General features: G+C 39.0%; 1 protein-coding gene across 5 annotated transcripts in view; it reads right to left on the reverse strand.

The window, feature by feature from the left end:
- Window positions 1-22,270, reverse strand: part of tmtc1 (transmembrane O-mannosyltransferase targeting cadherins 1) — a 114,845-nt gene that overhangs the window by 4,659 nt on the left and 87,916 nt on the right. For 4 of the 5 annotated variants that reach the window (XM_028043538.1, XM_028043541.1, XM_028043542.1 and 1 more), the window contains 6 exons: window positions 19,744-19,852; window positions 18,366-18,468; window positions 16,106-16,241; window positions 14,842-14,986; window positions 14,620-14,757; window positions 7,673-7,795 (listed from right to left, as the gene is read on the reverse strand). In XM_028043538.1, coding sequence (XP_027899339.1) covers window positions 7,673-7,795; window positions 14,620-14,757; window positions 14,842-14,986; window positions 16,106-16,241; window positions 18,366-18,468; window positions 19,744-19,852 — 754 coding nt within the window. Of the gene's footprint in view, window positions 1-5,232; window positions 7,426-7,672; window positions 7,796-14,619; window positions 14,758-14,841; window positions 14,987-16,105; window positions 16,242-18,365; window positions 18,469-19,743; window positions 19,853-22,270 lie in introns of those variants that run through there. The other variant, XM_028043540.1, reaches the window with a different exon arrangement.

Below are 22,270 nucleotides of genomic sequence, written 5' to 3' on the forward strand. Positions count from 1 at the left end.
CTTATTTGTGACAAGATTTTAACTGAATGAGAAACTACTGAATTCTTAATCTTTTGATTATAAATAGAAAGAGCAGAATCTAATAACGGATTTGAAAGAGCGGACATCCAGAACAACATTGAACAAACACAAGGTACAGTACTCCTATTGACCAGGTGATCTTTGCAAGAATAATTTTTTGGATTTTCTTGTAAATTAAATATGTTATGATAGTCTAGCTATATTAAAAAATGCCTTAGTTATTCAGATCGGGATACATAAATTTTTGATTGGAATGACAGAACTTTATGCAGAATATTCAATTAACAGTTCTTGTGTACATGAATTCAAGTTATGTCTGTAGAAACAGTTTTTTTCAATGTAGAGTTACTGATGGACTAATGGCATGTAGTCTCTTTCTGTAATTTACTTCTTAAGTCTAGTTTCTTTTTTCCAGAGCTTCTTTTTTTCGGCTTTTCTGTGGGATTACAGTGAACCCTCGTTTTTCGCAGGGGTTGCGTTCTGAAAAGAACCAGTAATAGGCGAAATCCGTGAAGTAGTTACCTTTATTTTTTTACAATTTTTATACAGCATAATTAAATACTCTACATTGAAACCAAAGAACAAAACCTGTTTTCAGGCCTAAGCATTTTTTTAACAAATAGAACGCTTTCTTACATATAACTGCAGTAAAATAATCATTTTAGTCATCAATACGAAGTACAGTAGGACAAATTGTGACTCGCGTATTTCACTGTTCCTCTGACTGTGACGCTGCGGCCTGACTCCGCTCTCTAGTGGCTTTTTCTTCTGAAGCCTGTGGTGCAGGTGTGTTTTTTTGAGAGAAGAACATAGTTATTGGTAGTTGTTGTCACTCTTTTTTCTTCTGGGCAAAAATATTTGCCAAAATCTGCCAAACTGTATATTTAAAAACTTTAACGTTATTGGCACACAGGTAGAGAAGAAGCGCAGAGACTGTTTAGCCAATCAGGATGCAGAACACAAAGCACTGTGAAAAAAAAAAAAACTGCACAAAAAACTCCATGAACCAGGGAGGCCGTGAAGGTGAACCGCGTTATAGCGGATGATCACTATATTTGTCTTCTATCATATGGCTTTAGTGCCTCCCGCAAGGTGGCTCTTGTAGTATATGGAGTGTCATTGATTGACAATGTATATTTATGTGATTTTTAATCTCTTCCATTTTTGTTTGACAGAATTCTATAATAAAACCTCCACTTTTTTATGTTTTGTTATATTCTAAAGCTAGATGTAGCATTAACAGACTGTGATCTGACAGCGTTAGTGCTTCATAGTTGCAATATTTCACCAGCTGTAAAAGTTTTCTGTCTAATAAAAAAACATCAATCCTCCAATATGCTTGGTGAACTGGAAATAAGAGTATTGCTGTGTGTAACAGAACAGCGATCTCCATGGAGCTAATATTTTGTAGCTGTCCATACATTTCTGAACTTTTTTTTTTTGCCATTTTAGAAAGAGTTGGTGGTCTATGTAACAATTTATTAAGTACACAGTGCAGAACAAAATTAAAATCTCCACCAATTATCAGTTGATGAGAGTCTATATCAGGTATTTTTGATAGCAATAAAACTATAAATTGTTCATTGTTCACGTTGGGACCGTATACATTCACAAATGTGATCAGATGATCATAAAATTTACCAGTATGACATACGTATCTGCCTTAGGAGTTCAGTATTACTTTTGAAACGATAAACAGTAGTATTTTTTTTTCAATTTTCAATGTTTATTAAATCCTTCAACAATTAAACATACAGTGAAACCGATGTTGACAATATCAGTACTGTAAAGCAGTGGTCCGCAACCTTTTTATTACCGCGGACCGGTCAAGACTTGGCAATTTTACGACAATCTTACAACGTCCTGCAGTGATTGGTGTGTTACTTGGTGGTGGCCATTGTCTTGGCCCGATTATCGCAGCCTGTGGAGTTTTTCCCAACTGGGGGCGAGAACGCAGCCTGTTGAATGTGACAGGAAGCCAATCAGAAAGCGCGGTGACGTAAGAACGGAGGGGAATCCCAAACAGCTGACATGGCAACTGAGAGTCCGGTGGACATCGGAGGTGATATGTGGAAATGTTTATTACTATATGTAAAGGTCATTTTTATATATGTTTATGTGCTTATGTTTATTCAGTTAAAACTGTTAACTACAAAAAAAATTAAAATAACTCACCTCCAAATCATAGTGCAGCAAATAGAGCGGCTGCTCCCGCCATCTCTTATCAAACGCCTTTTCTTTTTGTTTCGTCTTTTATCACTTAAAATGAGTCCACAAACTGTCACTACTGTTTCTACATCATCATGCGTGTTTGATTATTCTAAATTCATGTATAGTATGTTGGGGGTTTTACTGGATTTTCTTCTGGAATCGGTTCTGTGGTGTGTTGCTCCTGCCGTGTGGCTGGACACACGAACCGATCGAACCTGTTGGACTTTTACCGGCTCGTGTCGTGTGTGGTCACAGAGGTTTGGAAAATCGGCCGACAATCCTTAAATCGTGCCGTGTGAACCAGACTTAAGAGTCACAGGCTCTGCCCTCACGCTCCCTGAGTCTGGTCGCTATAGTAACGTTTACATATCCCTTCAAAATAAGATACAGATGCGCCACAAAAACAAACATTTTACTTTTATGAAAATTTTAACTCACAATAACGACTAATGGGAACCCTGAGCTTGTTTCTCTGCAGCCAGAAGGTCCCATCTGGGAGTGATGAGAGACAATGACACCCGAAGTGTTGCCTATGCACAGGGTGCTTGGTCTCTACGTGGCGAAACAGTTTGAAGGCTTCAATGCCTCATTAACGAGCCGGTCACCATATCATGCAGAGCTTGGAATGTGGGAATCACCTACCGAGATAAATCCATTCTCCTGTCTCTTCTCTGGGCCTTTTTCCCTTCATAAAGAAACTTTTCAAAGACATCTGATCTGTTTCTTACTCATTTTGCTGCTTGTGGGCTCAATGTTGGCGTGCAAGACGTAACCAAGAGTATCCAGTTAAAGGATTTTAAAAATAAAAGATCCTCCTGACTCAAATAATACATAAAACGGAAATATTTAATTATTTCTTGCGCGGCCCGGTACCAATTGGTCCACGGCCCGGGGGTTGAGGACCACTGCTGTAAAGTATACAACATTAAGTAGTTATATAGAGAAGGATTTTGAGTTTTTAACATTTTGTCCCCTGAACCCCTCCCGATCCTCCTGTAACCCCCTCAGCAAGCAGAAGGAGTTAAAGCAAAAGAAAATATAGTAAAATAAAAATAAAATGTAAATAAAAAGTTCACACACACTGTATCTTTTATTCTGGACCAAAAGCGTTTGAGCCTTTCCTCTCTGGTTTTAAGAACGTTTCCCATACTCTGATACGCCTCAATCTGACCGTTTATCTTGTGGATGAGTCGTTCCTAAGAGGCGGTCTTTGAAGAGCCGCATACCATTCTGTATAAGTAGGGATATTTTGACCTTTCCAGTGTCTTAATATAACTCGCCTTGCCGTGGTGAGGGCAATTTTTAACCATTGTGCTTTTTTTGTTCCTATTTTGACCTTATAATCTAAGAAGTTAAGAAGTCCCAATGTAGGTGTCAAGAGTAAGTTGGAGTTAAGGTGCTGTTCATTTTTCCCATAACCTCCTGCCAATAAGAAATTAGATTCGGACACATAAGGAACATGTGAAGCATGTCTCACGGACTTTGTTTACATGCCAGCAAATATCAGAGTTACTTATTCTAGCTCTAAATAATTTAACTGGTGTCCAATATAATCGATTCAGAATTTTGAACTGTATCATTTTGGAGCGCGCATCTCTCATGGGTTTTAACATTTGTTTTACTATTGCACTCCACTGTTCCTCTTTGAACTTTTTGTTTAGTTCTGATTCCCATACCTTTTTAAGTCCTGTATTAATGTTGCAAGTGTTCTCAATCAGGTAGTTATAAATATGACTTACTGGTCTTGGGGAGTCTTTTAATTTATTAAACATGGTGTATATTGGTGATTCCGTGGGTATGCTTACCTCAGGTTTCTTTAATTTTGTGAGGCAGTCCCTAATTTGTAGGAACTTCCAGAAATCTTTAGATTGTATAATTCTTGAAATTGTTTAAATGACAGTAAGGTACCATTTTGTAAGAAGCAGTTTATACTGTCAATCCCTTTTGTATGCCAATTCCTCCAATAGATCATTTTCCCCTCTATTTTTATTTTTGGGTTATTCCACACAGAGGCTGTTCCTTGAGTGAAGGGACAGGTGTTTGCTTTTTTATGTAAATGCTGCCAAACGTTTTTAATGTGAGTCGTAATTGGATTGGATTTAACTCCATCATTTGGATGTTGGGATAGATAATCAAAAGCTTTAAATTGAGCATTTACTTCACCTTCCAAGTTCACCCAGATCAGACTATTGTGGTTGTTTAACATAAGTGATGTTATTTGTGCGTTTATAAAAGCTTCCTGATAAAGTTTCATATCGGGTAGTCGTAATCCTCCGTATTCTATTTTAGTTTGGAGTTTTAAGACAGACATTTTAGGCTTTTCCCCCTCCCAAATAAAGTTGTTTATCATTTTGTCCAAGGTCTTAAATATAGGGTGTGGGATTTTGAGAGGTAATAAATTGAATAGGTAATTTAATTTCGGTGTAATAATCATTTTAATGGCATGGACTCTACCCCACAGTGATATCTGTAGCTCAGGGGTGGGCAATCTTGGTCCTCGAGGGCTGGTGTCCTGCAACTCTTAGATGTCTCCCTGGTCCAACATATCTGAATCAAATAGCTGAATCACCTCCTAAATGCAGTCAAGTTCTCCAGAGTTCTGCTAATGACCTCATTATTTGACTCAGGTGTGTTGAAGAAGAGATACATCTAAAAGTTGCAGGAGACCGGCCCTCCAGGCCTGGAGTTGCCCACCCCTGCGGTAGCTTGTCCCACCCCTTTAAAAGCAAACTTATCTTATTTATCACAGGTTCAAAGTTGTCCAGAATAATGTCTTCCAGGCCTGGGTTCAGCAGTATGCCTAAGTATTTAAGGTTTTAGGTACCCACTGAAATTTTTATAACAAAACTTTGACAGGGGCATTTAGACCAGTAAATCTTGTATCTGGATAATTCAGAAAAATTGTTGATCAAATCGAGTAGAGGAGGTAATGATTCCTCAAGATTCGACAGTAGAAGCAGTACATCATCTGCAAATATCTACATTTTGTTGTCTAGTCCACCCATTGTTATACCTTTTATTATTTTGTTTTGTCTGATGGCTTGGTCTAAGGGTTTGAGTGCAATAATAAAGAGCAGGGGTGATAATGGGTCTCCCTGTTTAGTCCCGCGTTCGATTAAGAATTGAGTTGATCTTGATCCATTGGTTGTTACAGTCGCTTTTGAGTCCGTGTATATCATTTTGATTATTTCTAGGAAAGAGTGTCGAAACCCAAATTTTTCAAGTGTATAGTATAGATAACTCCAGCTGACCCTGTCGAACGCTTTTTCCACGTCGGGTGACAGGGCCGCTATAGGAAAATTTAAATGTTGGGCCTTCCAAATCAGATGTAGTAATCGTCTTAGACTATCAGAGGGGGTTCTGCCCTTGACGAAGCCTGTTTGGTCCGGGTGTATAATTGATGTTATGACCTTATTAATCTGCAATCATAATATTTTTGTGAATAATTTTGCTTCACAGCACAATAAGCTTATTGGCCTGTAGCTTGAATATTCCAAAAGGTCTTTCCCTTTTTTCAGAATGACAGTAATTAACAATTCCTTCATTGATGTGGGGAGCCGATGCGATTCAATAGCTGAATTAAAGGTTTTTAATATTTCTGTACCCGGTTCAGATGTAAATTTATAAAACTTGTTAGGAATACTGTCCAGGCCCGGGGTTTTCCCATTGGGTGAGACTTTAATGGTTTTAACGAGCTCTTCCATAGTTATAGGTCTTTCTAATTGTGTGGAACTCTCTTTGGACAATTTCTGAAGGGTTAACTTTCCAAAAAACTCTTCTGCTGTATTTAGATCAATAACTCTACAGCGAAGAAAAAGATTCTGACTTTCTTAGTCAACATTTTTGAAAATGAGCCTCTAGTAAAGTGGGAAAAGGATTTAATGTTGTAAAATAATCCACTAAACAGTAACTTCAACAGACTGCATACACTTTGGCGCATGCACACTTTCATATTTTGTACTAAAAATCTAAAGTTTTAGCTGCCAAACTCTGGTAGAGTTGACACAGTTACACTTGAACATTTAAAAGAGTAAGTAGATCTTTAAGTCAAATGGCAACAATGAACCAAACAAAACTGTTCAGTAAAACACCAATCCTGTGAGCAAATTATTACTTAACGCAAAAAATGGGAGTGATAAGGTAACAGGGTGATAAGTCACATGATTTAATTTAATGGCATGAACATAGAAAGTAACATGAAATGCATTTAGTCAAATGTGACAACACAGATGTGCAAAATAATTAAGAAAGAAATACTGAGTGACCTATACCTATTGCCTTTACAAACACAAGGAATACAGAAGTCAAATAATATTAAATGGAAAAAATAAATATCTACACATAAAGTAATCGCTATCTTTTCTCTATGCTAAATATAATACAGGCTACAAATATTTTGAATGTGAATGATGGTAATTTTGAAAACTCTGTCCTGATATCTGCCTGGTTTCTCTCTGCAATAATCTTTTTATCATGCGTCACTGATATGGCTTCTGAGTGGATAAACCTAAACACGTGCACCTTCAAAATGATCTTGCCTCCGGATTATTCCCTCTGGTCTAATGTGTCCTTTCTGACTTTGCTTTTTCTATTGTGCAATAAAGATTAATTTTAAAAAGTGGAAAGTGAGCACAACGTCTGTACAGAAATTAAAAAGGATTGGGTTTATTTCTGGCATCAACTAACTAGCAAGTTATATAACACAGGAATTAAAATTAGTATTCTTTTTGACTACCTTAACATGACATACTGGCATGGATTAAATAGTTTTCATTTAGCTAGCATTATCTGCATGGAACAACATTACTCAACTTGCACAGTTTGTTTGGAAAGAACTATACAAAGTTTTTTTCACCTTTTATTGGCTCTGGTTGGTTTGATGAACATGATTCTGACACACTGTGCAGCATTGTTCAGTAACACGTCTCCCCTCAGTGATTCACAATTAGCATGTATTACACACGCATACTTATATTTAAATATACCTCAGAAAAACATGTTGCCACATATTTCCAATAGATTAAGCAGTTGCAACAGCTGAAAAAAAATATGGTGGACCGAAGGCACAGCTATGGGAAGGTTCTGAGACATGTCCCATGTGTACCCCTGTCCGTTACACCCATACTGCTGTTGCTATCCATCAGGTGATGGAGTGTCTAACTAAATCACTGTGAGCTGCAGCAAATGTGGTGTCTGCAAGGAGAGGGGAGGAAGAGAAGCACCTTTTTTAAAATTTTAATAATTTTGGCAATGATACAAAATCAGAACAGAAGTGCTTGTGGTGAGAGTACTGGCTCTCTTACTGTGTTCTGAAATGCAAAAACTTAAATTTGAAGAAAGCACACTTCATTTTCACCATGGGGTATAAATTGACACCAAAACAGCAGGGAAACATGGGGAAAAAACATGGGAAAGACAAATTTGAAAAAAAAAACATTACCTCAAAGGCTTCATCCAGCTGGTTCATCTCTCTCAGCTGGTTTCCTTTAGAGAAATGCAATTCTGCCCTCACTGTCAGATCACTGGGATTCTGCTGCAGGGCCAGGTCCAGAGCCAATAGAGCCTGACACACATACACGCACACACATACACACACACACAAAACAATGAATAAGGTTACATTTCTGCTACATTTACCAGAAAGTTTGTCAAAGCAGCGAGAAACAAAAAGAAGCGATAAAAGTCAGATCTGTCATTGCAAGGCTAAAAAGACAAAGAAACTTAATAAGCACAAGCACAGACTCCATCTTCTTTATTAGTTCTGCTGAACTGTTCAAAGCACGTTACAGCAAACTGGTTGACCATTTTCATGCATGTCTAGGACTATGTATGTCCATCATAGTTCCAGCAGAAACATAAATCTAATTTTATCATGATGAGCAGCAAAAATGCCTTTTAAAATGATCACTGGTGATTTTTATGAAATAGAATGCGTGAAAGCAGAGGAACAGGATGAGTGGCAACTGCTCTATAACAGCTGGTTGCTGATATGATATAACTTGACTGTTTCCATGGAAACTGCAGGAACAGAACCCAACCACTGTTGAGAGTTGATTGTTTGTGACAGAAATCACAAACGCTGTGAAACAACTGAACCACTGTACTTGACATGCAGTCAAGTCAAAGTTTATTTACATAGCACATTTACAACAACCTCAGCTGACCAAGGTGCTCTGCAACAATCACAAAATCACTGAAAATAAAATTAAGTGACTTTTGTTTATGGTGGCCAGGTAGGAAGACGTGCTGAACCTCGCTCTGCTGTTGCTGTTGGGATAAGGGCAAAAAGAAATTGCTGTTCATGTAAAAATTATGCGGAAAAAGGGATAATTTAATGTATAATGCATAACTTGACTAAAACACATAAAGATAAAAGGTTTGGTCTGAAAGGGGAAAGGTTTGGGCTGAACAAGGCATCCAAACTTAGGGAAAGGTTTTCATTGTTTTTGTTAGTAAGCTAACGAAAATATGGCTCTGCAAGAAGGAAAAAACGAGTCAGAAAATAATAAGTCTAATCAAGTTCTGGCCACCCTGGAGTCCTTAAGTTACAAGTTTTCCTCGAAACTTGATCTTGTAGTGATGGTGACACTACAAGATGTGAAACAGGAGATGAAAGGCTATAATGAACCTATGTCACGAACAGAGGGCCGTATTGCTACCGCAGAAGACGAGGTGGCTAACCTACAAGCTAAAAACAAATCGATGGAAGACAAACTCAGACTTGGAAACAAGGTCTCACTTGAGTAACTTAAGGCTTGTGAATTTGCCAGAAGGCGCCAAGGGACCAGACTTATGTGTTTTTTTGGAGAAATGGATACCCAAAGTATTGAGGAGTGAAATGCTGCAGCCCTCCATGAGTTTTAGAAAGAGCTCAAAGAATTGATTCGAGAGTGGACAGCGCCTCCCACCCGAGGACCCTAATAATGAAGTTCCTCAACTACAGAGAAAAGCAGACTGTCATTTGAGCTGCACAAGATAAAAAAAAGACATCTACTACAGGGAGCAACCAGTCCGCTTCATCCCTGACCTGGCCACGGGAGTGCACCAGCTGAGGAAAAGGTTCGATCCGATCCGGAAGCAGCTGCAATAAACTGGGCATTCGTAATGAAGTAACTCACCCTACAATGCTACTAGTGACTTATGAAAGCAAAACACTGACATTAAAAACACCTTGGGAAGCAAGTGAGTTTGTCAAGGAAATCCAAGAGAGCATGGCACACACAGAGCGCTAAGTAAAGCATGATGCCTCAGATTGGGTAAGGTCCGTAAATAAACAAAATCCTTATTCAACACTTTCCATTTTGCTGTGCATTTGATTCAGTTTGTTATATATTTGTTCCTAAACAAAAATATGTAACAATAACCACTTAAGTGTGAAGTTGCCCTTTCAATTGTTATTCAGTATTAGTGGGCTGGAGTTAAAAAATGTTTAGCAGTAACCAGGGTGATTCTAGGATCTGACCTTTAGGGGTGCTTAGCCCCCAGCAGGGCTAAGACCCATGAGGAGATATTTGTTGGTGCGGTTTTCTAAATCTAACTGATTATATACATACATTCACAAACAAAATTAAGAGACATGTCAGTAATTCACAGAACAAAAGAACAATGTTCATTTTACTCAAACATATACTTATAAAGAGTAAAATCAGAGAAACTTTTAATTTTTTCCAGAGCTGTATAAACTCAGTTTGAAACAGAATCTCTAGACCACATCATACCTGCCAACATCTGCTAACATTAATGAGACACAAGCAGCTGTGGAGTGACTCAGTCCTAGTGTGGTCTGCTCTCCCAGAAATGAAAATAAAATCTACCTAAAACTATGCATTTAAAGTCATTTGAAGAACATTTTACTTTTTATAGGGTTAATAAACCTAAAACCAGTTTATTATCAAGGTAGAAGTTCAGGTTAATGACTAGTGAAAATGAGTCATTAATCTGAACTTTATTTCAAAATCATATTTAGAAATTGTATTACCCTTATTTTTATCTGAACGTTATATGTCCATCTATGGAAAAGTAGACATTATGAGTCAAGGTTTTAATATTTTAGTTCACAGTTTATGAAATGAGACAATCATAGTTTCAATACCAAACACCTTTCTGTTCCCACAGAAACAGCCGAACCCAAACATTCTGGGCTGTTCTTTATCTATCCATCCATCCATCCATCCATCCATCTTCTTCCGCATATCCGGGGTCGGGTCGCGGGGGTAGCAGCTTCAGAAGGGAGGCCCAGACTTCCCTCTCCCCAGCCACTTCTTCTAGCTCTTCCGGGGGAATCCCAAGGCGTTCCCAGGCCAGCCAAGAGACATAGTCCCTCCAGCGTGTCCTGGGTCTTCCTCACCAGGGAGGCGTCCAGGAGGCATCCTGACCAGATGCCCGAGCCACCTCAACTGGCTCCTCGCGATGTGAAGGAGCAGCGGCTCTACTCTGAGTCCCTCCCGGATGACTGAGCTTCTCACCCTATCTCTAAGGGAGAGCCCAGCCACCCTACGGAGAAAACCCATGTCGGCCGCTTGTATCCGCGATCCCGTTCTTTCAGTCATGACCCAAAGCCCATGACCATAGATGAGGGTGGGAACGTAGATTGACCGGTAAATCGAGAGCTTTGCTTTTTGGCTCAGCTCTCTCTTCACCACGACGGACCGGTACAGCGCCCGCTTGACGGCAGACGCTGCGCCAATCTGCCTGTTGATCTCCCGCTCCCTTCTTCCCCCATTCGTGAACAAGATCCCGAGATACTTGAACTCCTCCACTTGGGGCAGGACACCCCCCCTGACCCGGAGAAGGCACTCTACCCTTTTCCGGCTCAAGACCATGGCCTCGGATTTGGAGGCACTGATCCTCATCCCGGCCGCTTCACACTCAGCTGCGAACCGCTCCAGCGAGAGCTGCAGATCACGACCTGATGAAGCCAGAAGGACCACATTGTCTGCAAACAGCAGAGATGAGATCCTAAGGCCACCAAATCGGATCCCCTCAACACCTTGGCTGCAACTCTGCAATATTGCATGGACATCAGGGGCAGTTCCCCTGGATTGGCAGACTGGGGTGGTGGTCCCCCTGTTCAAAAAGGGGGACCGGAGGGTGTGCTCCAATTATAGAGGGGTCACACTCTTAAGCCTCCCTGGCAAGGTCTATTCAGGGGTCCTGGAGAGGAGGGTCTGTCGGATAGTCGAACCTCGGATTCAGGAAGAGCTGTTCTTTAGTTTTATCTTATTTAAGTGACTCCAGAGAGGTTTGGGAAATTAATTACAAAACACAACAGTCACTAATCAAACTTCAAAAAAGACCAATAAGAGTAATTAACAAGGTTAAGGACCAGGATCAGACTAACTCATTATTTATCCAAATATTTTGCACATATACACAATTTTGTACTGAACTACAAAATACTCTTCAAATAAATAAAGCCAATACTGTACACAATTTCATTCATAAATATAAAAATAATTATAAATTAAGTACAGCATTGCCACTGAAAATTGCAAAAAATCACTAAGCATAATATTTTGCATTGCAAATTGCCATCTGAATAAAGGTGCTGATGATACAAGTTTGCCCCCTTATTGCTGGTTAAAAAATATGTATGGTCTTTACAATTTTCTTTGGAGGCTGGCTCTACAAAATTTAGTAGAGGGGCCCATGTAGTCAGTGTTTTTTTTATAGAGACACTTAAAAAAGAATTAAACAAACACAGAGCAATATTTCATCATTTAATATTGTGAGCAAAGAGCCACTTGTGTCTCCAGAAATTCAGGTTGCAGATCCTGATCTAGCAGTTGGAAAGTGTGATTCTATCTCCATACAGCAGCTAAAAGTACAGCACTATAATTTTTAATTTGTTAAAATAAAATTGCAAAGGTTTAAAAAATATCTACCACTGAATATTTAAAAAAGACATTTATTTATCATTTCTTCAGAAGCCCTCTTGGCCCCGTCTAGAACCGCCCCTGGGCGGCAGGTCTGGTGCATTTTTGCTTAGCATCATTTTTCTTCGTTGGTTGGAAGTCAACTTATCCAAGCAACCCTCATTCATAAAATATATCAACATTTCTGAGTAAAATTCACAGAAAGTCCTAACAAACTTTTTTAATGTAGGAAATATTTATGTATTTACTGTTAATCTATTATAGTATGATTTGTTTTTTAAATGGCCACTTGTTTTGGCTAATGCTATTATTTATTAAATATCATCCAAACTCAACATCCTAAGCAAAGAATCAAACCACAATAGTCAGCTAAAATCACAATAAGAAACTGAATCAATCATAACTAAATGTTCTGTACCATATCAGCCTCAGGAGATGATTGAGGATGAAGAGACGATTTCTGGTTCTTAAGGTTCTAACGGGTCTGCAGTTCCTCTCCTGATCCATTCTCTCTGTCATACAGCAGCACACTGCGCCACAATGGACACATTTGTTTTGTTGACAGATGTACACAATATTCATCCTCTCTGAAATTGTTCGTCTTTTCACTCACGTCTGTATTTTTGAAAGCGTTTTTGCTTCTAAGGACATGGAATCGGGTCGAGGACGTTTTAAAAAAGATGCGAGTTGATAGCAGCTGACCGCGGCTGCGTAGTGTCCGTCTCTAGGCAACCGTGACGGCAGCTTCGGTCCGTAGCGTTCTGGGGTCCTTTAGCTCCCGCCATGACAATTTAGCTGGCCTTAATATTTCCTGTGTTTTATTTTGGTCATTATTGTTAAACTTAGTGTTAATGTGTGTATGATAGGCATTTCTATCGGACAGTTATGTATCGGTTCAGTACGGGACGCATTTTACGGGCAAATATGGGACGACTCCGTTTTTTATGGGACTGGTGGCAACCTGATTCAGGGGTGCTGAGATACAGTTTTAGTGGTGCTAAAGCACCACTAAAACAGGGCTAGAATCGCTACTGGCAGTAACAGTGATATTTCTTGCAGATTAGGCTAAAAGTGGCTCTACTGATCCTCACTTGGTGTGGACTGGTTCCTGGCAATAATCTGAGACATACAGTACAGTAGTTATTGTGAGTGGGACTCTCCCAGTTTAGGGAAGTGACTTGGAAGAAGGGAAAAGTTTGTGTTCCTATGTGTTCTAACATCCAATTGCTGTAATATTGAGCAGTCCACTAGTTTTTTTATTATATGCCTCAGAGCATAAAATGTAATTTTATTTCATGGAACTGCAGAGGTCTTTACTGCCTCCAAAAAGTCAAAACTAATCATGAATAGATTAAAAGAAATTGACTCTAAAATTGTGTTTCTTCAGGAAATGCATCTTCTCTATGAGAACAATTTAAGGATAAGGAGGAGGTGGAGGGTCGATATTTGTATGGTACTGCTTATCTTTCATTCTAGAGGGGCTATGACTAATACACAGGCGTCAAACTCAAGGCCTGGGGGCCAAATGTGGCCTGCCGCAGCTTTTTATGTGGCCCTCTAGACTCTAAATTACATCAATAAGTCCTTCCAGTTTTTCACAAATCTGCAAAATTCACACAAAATCAACAGATTTCCAAACTTTTTCCGATTTTACTGCAAATTTTCTTAAAATTGGTCAAAAACATTGAATCCGTAACTGATACGACAGGTGATAAAAAGTAACATTTAATATCATACATTACCACAAATATTGTAAAAATTCCTTACAAACATTTCTAAATGTTCACCACAAAATCTGTCATTTTGATTGTAAAAAAACCCTAAAATGATCACAAAATCCCAGAGGAACAGCTATTTAATGATATTTTCACAGTTTCACTGGTTTTATCAATATATTCTGGCACAACCAGCCCTTTAAGAACATTCTGATTTTTGATATGGCCCAAAATGAAAATGAGTTTGAAGCCCCTGATCTAATACAAGAATCAGTCCCAGTGCAAATTAAAACAACATTAAAGACAGAAGAGGAAAGTACCTAATACTTAAAGGCTGTTTCATGTCAGAACCTCTAATTTTAATTAATAAATATGGTTTTAATGTAATTCTTATAATGATCCCCCAATTATGCGTGATCCTTAAAGGATCCTTAAAGCATAATTGGGGGAGAATTTAATTGTTCATTATACTGAAATATGGACAGATCAACCAGAATTGATCAGTCACACAACAACTGCAGAGCTGCAATTCATAGAATGATGAACGAGCTGAAGTTGCTGAACGTATGACGAGAGAAAAACCCAGCTGGCAAAACTCACTGCTGTAACTTCCAACCCTAACCCTGCCCCCCACTTTCTTTCAGGTGCTTCGTTAAAACTCATAATTTACTTTTAAATAAATGATTATTTTTACCTTTATTCACAGTTTTGTCTCTTCATTCGCTGGTATTTTACTATTACACTCCACCCTTATCCCTAGACTGACTTGGGGACTTAACAGAGGCACATATACACACCTCTGTGTAGTTGCCACGCTTGCTGTAGATGGCAGAGAGCAGGCGGTAACATTCGATACAGGTGGGCTCTCTGGAGATGATGTCCAAGGTCATCTTCTCTGCCTCTGAGCTCCGCCCAGCCATGGCCAGGACCTGAGCCTGGGACACATAACAGATGTGTCAATTCTGTATGTAAGTAAATAAGAATAAGCAAAAAATGGGTTGTGTGCATTTTGTTTTTACCAAAGCCAGCCAGATATCAGTACTGTCTGACTGCAAGGTAGCAGCCTCTTTGTACACATGGAGTGCCTCCTCATAGCGGCCTGTGTTGTAGTACAGCGCTCCAAGAGGAGTCAGGATGTCAACTTTCCTGGTGACCATCAGAGCTCTGCAGAGGTCAGAGGTCACCATTTTAGCTTTACTACATAGTCTGTAACTAACTAGTCACTCTTCCATTTGCATTTAGACTTTAGAAAATCATTCTTAAACATGTGAATCGTACACAGGTCAAGCTGAACTGGTTCAAAACTGAATGAGCTAGTAAAATGAAAGCAAGACCTTTCCTCAGAGATGACATGTTTGGTCCAAGTCAGTGAGTGATAATATAAATAAAACTGATGAAACCCTCATTTTGCTTTCTTTATGAAGAATAACATTAAGCACTGAGGTCTGGTGACTGTGGAGAACATTGGAATAGAATGATCTCAGTTTTGTTTCACACACCACTGTCATAAGTTGGTGCAGTGGATGTGGTGAGGCAGACGCAGCAGACCCAGGATGAGGTAAAGATGGTAATTTTAATACTGAATAATGTTCAAAAACAGTCCACAAAGATTCTGGCGGCACGGCTGAGCGGAAACCAGGGCTCCCACCGGTAGCAACAGAATGATAGCGTGGCAAATGAACAGGCAGACAGAAATCACACAACACGCGACGAGGACCCGACAGAGACGCAGACACACAGGTGGCATTAAATACACGGGAGGGTAATCACAGAAACCAGACACACCTGGGAACAATCAAGGGGAGGACAGGACAACAAAGAGACTCAAGGACACAGAAAACTCTAAATAAACACAGAAAAACACAGATCCTGACAACCACTTTGGTTTTATGTAGTTTACAACAGACTCTGACTCCACTAGCTCCATGTGACAGCTGAAATCGACACTCAATAGGTAACATAATTAACTTTACTCCAATCTGTCTGTCCAGTTTGTCTAAATGTACAAAGTTGTTCCAATTTGATCAGCTATTTAGTAAATACTTGGCATCATTGGAAACAGTGCAACACTATTTTTTATTAATAGTGACTGAACATTTCAAAATACTTTTATTGTTTTTTATTTTATTTTTTATAATGAAAACACAGCGGCCATTCAGAGCACCACAACATGATCTGATAGCTCCCTTCAGAAACCGTAAGTTTGATCCCTCATTTCCCTTTCTAGCACAGATAAAGTAAACACACACAGCAGCTTCCACTTGAAGTAAAGCTGTTTTTCACCTCTTGTACCACATCTCAGCTTCCTTGTTCTCATTGGATGACCGAAGAAGACGGCCCAGGTTCACCATAGCAACATAATGTGCTGGCTTAAGTCGTATTGCTTCCTGATAGTGAGCAGTGGCTAGATGCCCTTCTCCTGGAGGAAAATAGTCAAAAGTGAAAGGAGAGAAATTAAAGGATGACTTAAGGGAAAACTTGTTGCAAATGTGGATGTGGGAAAGATGGGGAGAAGCAGAAATCAAAACTTTAAAAGAAGACGATAATGATCTTTAGAATCAGATCAGAATGGTTTCATATTCTCTCTCCTACTATTAACTTTTTACCTTCATGAACATTGAAAATAATCCTACATCAGTTTATCTGTTTTCCTTTTTGTGTACTGAGCTAGGTTCTGATTCTGCTGGCGATTACGTCCTGTTAAAAGGGAGTTTTTCTTCTCCACTGTTGCTACATGCATGTTCTGTATGAGAGACTGCTGTAAAATCAACGACACAATACAATGACACAATGCAGGTCCAGGAGGAGTTAATTCGCCAAGTCAATGGCCTGATGTAAACTGCTGTTTTTTTATATATATATAGAAACTTTTTAAACAATTATTAATTGAGCATATTGTCGTATGCTCAATACGACAGTATGCTAGAAACACCGTTGTGTTTCATATCTAGGATCAGTTGGAATGCATGTGTAATTGAGTTGAAATAATTTTTTGTAAAGTGAATTGGACATTTGTTGTGAATTGGTACTATATACAGTACAGACCAAAAGTTTGGACACACCTTCTAATTCAATTGGTTTTCTTTATTTTCATGACTATTTGTAAGGCAATAAATCCCACTTATTAACCTGACAGGGCAGGTTGACCTATGAAGTGAAAACCATTTCAGGTGACGACCTCTTGAAGCTCATCAAGAAAATGCAGAGTGTGTGCAAAAAACAGTAATCACAGCAAAATGTTGCTACTTTGAAGAAACTAGAATATAAGGGCTATTTTCAGTTGTTTTACACTTTTTTGTTTAGTACATATTTCCACATGTGTTATTCATAGTTTTGATGCCTTCAGTGTGAATCTACAATGTCAATAGTCATGAAAATAAAGGAAACTCATTGAATTAAAAGGTGTGTCCAAACTTTTGGTTTGTACTGTATATGAATTGAATTTAAATGTGTTAAGGCTTTTGAACAGACAAGTGCCACCACAATTGGAGAAAAAAATAGAACCTTACTGATAATGAACTCCAGAGTGTGTACTGGGTTGTGGGTTGGTTGTTTGACATGCTGTCTCAAGCCAATGGTTTTGTATTAACATTGGGGGTATTTTTGCCCCCTCTGTCTTGGAGGTTAACATGGATGTTGAAATCTCCAACAATGATAAAATAGTCATAATCAGTACATATGACAGATAGGTCACTGAAATCATTGAAGAATTGTTAGATCCAAGTTTAGGTTCAGGTTTTTTGTTGCATTTATTTTTATTGGTTATGGTGTTTCATGGATCTTACAGTATTTTACCGTGTAGGGGCCAGACGCATTTTAGGAGAAGATAGGTGTAGAACTAATGTTTTACCTTAGGGGGTTTTACTGGAGGGGGGCCCTTTCTACATCAGATTTCAGATATCCAGAAAGACAGTGGTGAGGATGTTGGCCGGGTATCAGTGTAATCCATTGTTTAAGTCTTGGGACCTTTATGAACAATAAACTGTGTTACAGTGTGAGTTGTTTTCATCTTCACTTGTTCACTATTATTTTCAGTAATGTGAAAGACCTAAGGACCAAGAACACAGATGAGCTGAAGACCCCTTCCCACTAAAGCACTGTGGGCTTCCTGAACCCCTGAGCAGAACCACAGGCTGATGACCTCCATGTACAGCCCATGTACTGTATAGTGCATGGGCATACTGTCAGTAGGACCCCATTTCTGCATTAAAATCCTTTTTATTGGTCTAATGTGAAACCCTAATTTTCTGAGAGAAAGCTTTGGGTTTTCATAGGTTGTCAGCCACATTTATCAAAAATGAACCGAATTAAATGCTTGGACTACATAATTTTGTCTAATAAAACTAAAAACGATTTAATGTTTTGACTTGAATTAGTGAAATAAAATAACCTTTCAATGAGATTCTTATTTATTATCATGTTAACTTGTTTAAGAAGAAACTGGGAGTTACAGGGCTTCAGTGAAGCAAGCAAAAAGGGATGGCTAACCAGTGCATGTACACACACCGTGCTCTGGATCAGACTGGGAGAACATATAACTTACCTGTGTCTACCAAGAAAACACCATAGTTGTTATGTAGGTCGGAGTTGTCTGGACAGTTTTCTATGCCATTCAAATACACTTCGTTTGCCTCAGCAAATCGTTTCTGTGAGAGGACAGAATAAGATAATGCTTTATTGATCCTCTAATGGTGGAAATTTTGTTTGTCACAGCATAGGACACAATAAAAATTTAAATAAATAAATTAAGTAATGAGAATAAACACACACAACAATAATATATAACAATGAGCAGTGATTATGGTAAGGACACACCCCTATTGCTAAATATATATTCAATATTTAAAACGCACAGCTCTAGAGACTATGTATGTATTATAAAGTTTGATAGCCTCAGACAGAAAGGACTTGCTGTAGCGTTCTTTAGCACATGTGGGCTTCAGTAATTTTGGTTATGTCTGCTCCTCAGGCTGTCCACCATGCTGTAAGGGGGATGAAAGGCGTTATCCTTGATAATTCTCCAGCATTCTGTCTCTCATCACCTCTTCAAGTGCAGCCAGCTTGATCACCACAACTGACCCAGCCTTTCTTATCAGTTCGTTAAGTATGTTTGAATCTTTCACTTAAACAGCATATTACACACACACACACACATATATACAGTGAACCCTCGTTTTTTCGCAGGGGTTGTGTTCCGAAAAGAACCAGTAATAGGCGAAATCCGTGAAGTAGTTACCTTTATTTTTTTACAATTTTTATACAGCATAATTAAATACTCTACATTGAAACCAAAGAACAAAAACTGTTTTCAGGCCCAAGCATTTTCTGAACAAATAGAACGCTTTCTTACATATAACTATAGTAAAATAATCATTTTAATCATCAATACGAAGTACAGTAGGACAAATTGTGACTCGCGTATTTCACTGTTCCTCTGACTGTGACGCTGCGGCCTGACTCCGCTCTCTAGTGGCTTTTTCTTCTGAAGCCTGTGGTGCAGGTGTGTTTTTTCGAGAGAAGAACATAGTTATCGGTAGTTGCTGTCACTCTTTTTTCTTCTGGGCAAAAATATTTGCCAAAATTTGCCAAGCTGTATTACGTATATTTAAATACCGTAACATTATTGGCACATTACGGTATATAGAGAAGTAGCGTGGAGACTGTTTAGCCAATCAGGACGCAGAACACAATGCACTGTGAAAAAAAACTGCACAAAAAAATCTGCGAAGCAGCGAGGCCGTGAAAGGTGAGCCGCGTTATAGTGAGGGTTCACTGTACATAATATTATATTCAATATAACTGAAATGAGCACAGGACCACCAACAATAATGTACATTCTAGTAGAACACAAGCCTAACAAATGTAAAATACATGCTTAGAAGCATACATACATAGAGGAAACTGTTTTCGGGATGTTTTACCTGCTCAGCATATAGAGATGCCAAACTGGAGTAAGCATCAGCAAAATGTGGACCATAGTGGATGGATTCTTTCAACAGTGTCTCAGCTTCTTTCTCCTTTCCTTGGGACCTTGAACACATCATCATCATCAGAGCCGTGCATAACACTGCTGTTCTCTGTCTGCTCATTCACTTTGTTCTATTCTGGTCAAATTAAATGTAATTAGATGAGAAGAATGCTGTGACAAATGTGAGCCCACAAGGTAATCAGGCAGGGTTTATCTTTCTTTCCCTGATTTTTAACTTGGGAGTTTTTTCGGAAGCCACTGCAAACAATACTCACTTTAACATTGTTTATTTGTAATTACGCTTCATAAACAATATGAGAAACATACATGAACACGTAGCTGTCCAGGTACTGCAGTGGAGGACTCATGATTTGGTTGGTGTGTTTTTTTCCACAGCATAGAGATTGGACCTTTCAGCTTCCATTATTAATGTCACTTTTGAGTAAAGCCAGATTAGCTCCTATTCACCATGCTGTGCAACCTCCAAACAAACAAATCAGCAGTGAAGCTGTGTGTAAAAAGATTGTTGGTGTACAGAAACACAGAGAGGAGTCAGGACAGCCCCAGCAGCATAGGCAGGCATTGGGGGGCATTGCCCACCCACAGAATCAGCTGTGCCCACCCTGTATGTGAAGCTATTTTAGTTTTGTCTTTTTTTTTTTTACTTCGGTTTGACCAATTTTCCCAATCTCCATTTGTCAGTCATACAATTCAACCAATCAGTGAAGGCAACAAAAATTTCAATATCCCAAAATAAAAAGAAAAAAGAAAAAAAGGTTGCAATCAATATAATTACAAACAATGATTCCACAGATAATACAGACTGTAGGCAACCTTATTATAGTGAACAATAAATTCTTTACTTACTGAGCTGAATCATATGTGATCTGTTTGACAGTTTTAAGAAGGCTTGATACTAAGAAATATCAGATTATCTTAGACCACGACAAAGTAGGCTACTTAATGATTTTAAAGGCGCTTTTAGTTTTGAGGTTTTTGAACACAGTAAAATCAATACTGAACTTTTGCCTACAGCCTTAATTGCCTATTCTCATCTGATGAAGAAAACCCTTTCATTTGTATCATAAGGAGGTTGCATGCCACCTCAGATTCAGAGTCCACATCAGGTGTCTTGGTGCGGTAAAGGAAGGTCTTCACTTTGCTAACATCCAAGAAAGTGGCATGCACAAGACCCAGGGCATTGAGTGCTTCCATCAGGTCACAATTATGTTTCTATAACAATTTTTCATTTTCCCACAAACTGAGTCAATGCAACTATAATAAATCCTGCATAGTTCTGTTTCGTCATTACGATCTACAGATGTCTTGTTGTCCTCAACAACATAGTCGGCAAAGGCAGACATCTTCTCCTTGATGGCCTTGTTGTGACACTGTCGAACTGCGTTAGGATTGACTGGACTTCTGTCTCAATACAGGTGATTGAACTGTTGAGCTGGATACTGTTAAGAAAAAGTGATTAATTTTAGTGCTTAATACAGTTAATCTTACGACATGTGTAAAGGTATAGCCAACACTCTTATTTGGAACAGTTTTCTGTTGAGCATGTGGGAGCTGAAATAGCAGACATTCAAACAAGCAGGGCCCTTTGCCTCCCCCACACACAAAGCAATAAAATTTACATTCCGAGGGGGGAAGAGACTTTTTGGCGCCAGGGATCTCCCCGTATCAGACAGAGATGAACACGAAGTGGTCCGCCCTTTTACTTAGACAAAAACCAGACACCTTTGCCATAATGAGGGGAGTTTCCAAGTTTTTCTGAGTCCCTACGGAGTTTCTAATAGGTCAAAGAACGGAACGCCTTGACTGCATATATTAAATTCAAGAAACACCTACTCAGTATAAAAATTCCAGGTCAGCGCTGAGAGAGAGAGAGAGATAGCGGCCGCTATTTTTGCCTTTTTTGTCTTTGTTTCGTGTTGGTTTGTCTTCCCCTTGTGTGTGTCTTTATTTTTATGAGAAAAATGCATATCTCTGTTCCTCTGCAGCTTTGTTGTCGATTGCTTTGTATGAGATTAAACTCTGTGATCTGTGACGTCAACACGCTTTGTTGTTGTTTCGTTTTAGCAGCACGCCGTCGCTGCACGTCGCCCACGGAGAACGTCACTCGCCGAGGACTCGGGAGATTAAAAGAGGAAAAAGCCAAACGTTTTATCCAAAGCTAGCATTAAATGATCCTCTTTTTTTAATAATACCTACAAGAAAATACCAACCCCTCTTATTGTTACTGCGCAGAAAAAACTATTTAAAGTGTAGCATTGCATGAAGAGACACTGTGAACATCACGAAGCAACAACTTCATCATAGCCCCGGTTCGGGTATGAAAGCACAAAGTGCCCTCCCCACCTCTGTTCCCTTGCCCGCCCAATGGCAAGTCAGAATTTGAAGTAACAAAGGTTGCCATGGCGACTAGCAAGCATTGGTTACTCTGCTTTACATATGTGTGATTTATTTGCAATGTG

Source organism: Xiphophorus couchianus, chromosome 17 (genome assembly GCF_001444195.1).
Source record: "Xiphophorus couchianus chromosome 17, X_couchianus-1.0, whole genome shotgun sequence".
NCBI lineage: Eukaryota > Metazoa > Chordata > Actinopteri > Cyprinodontiformes > Poeciliidae > Xiphophorus > Xiphophorus couchianus.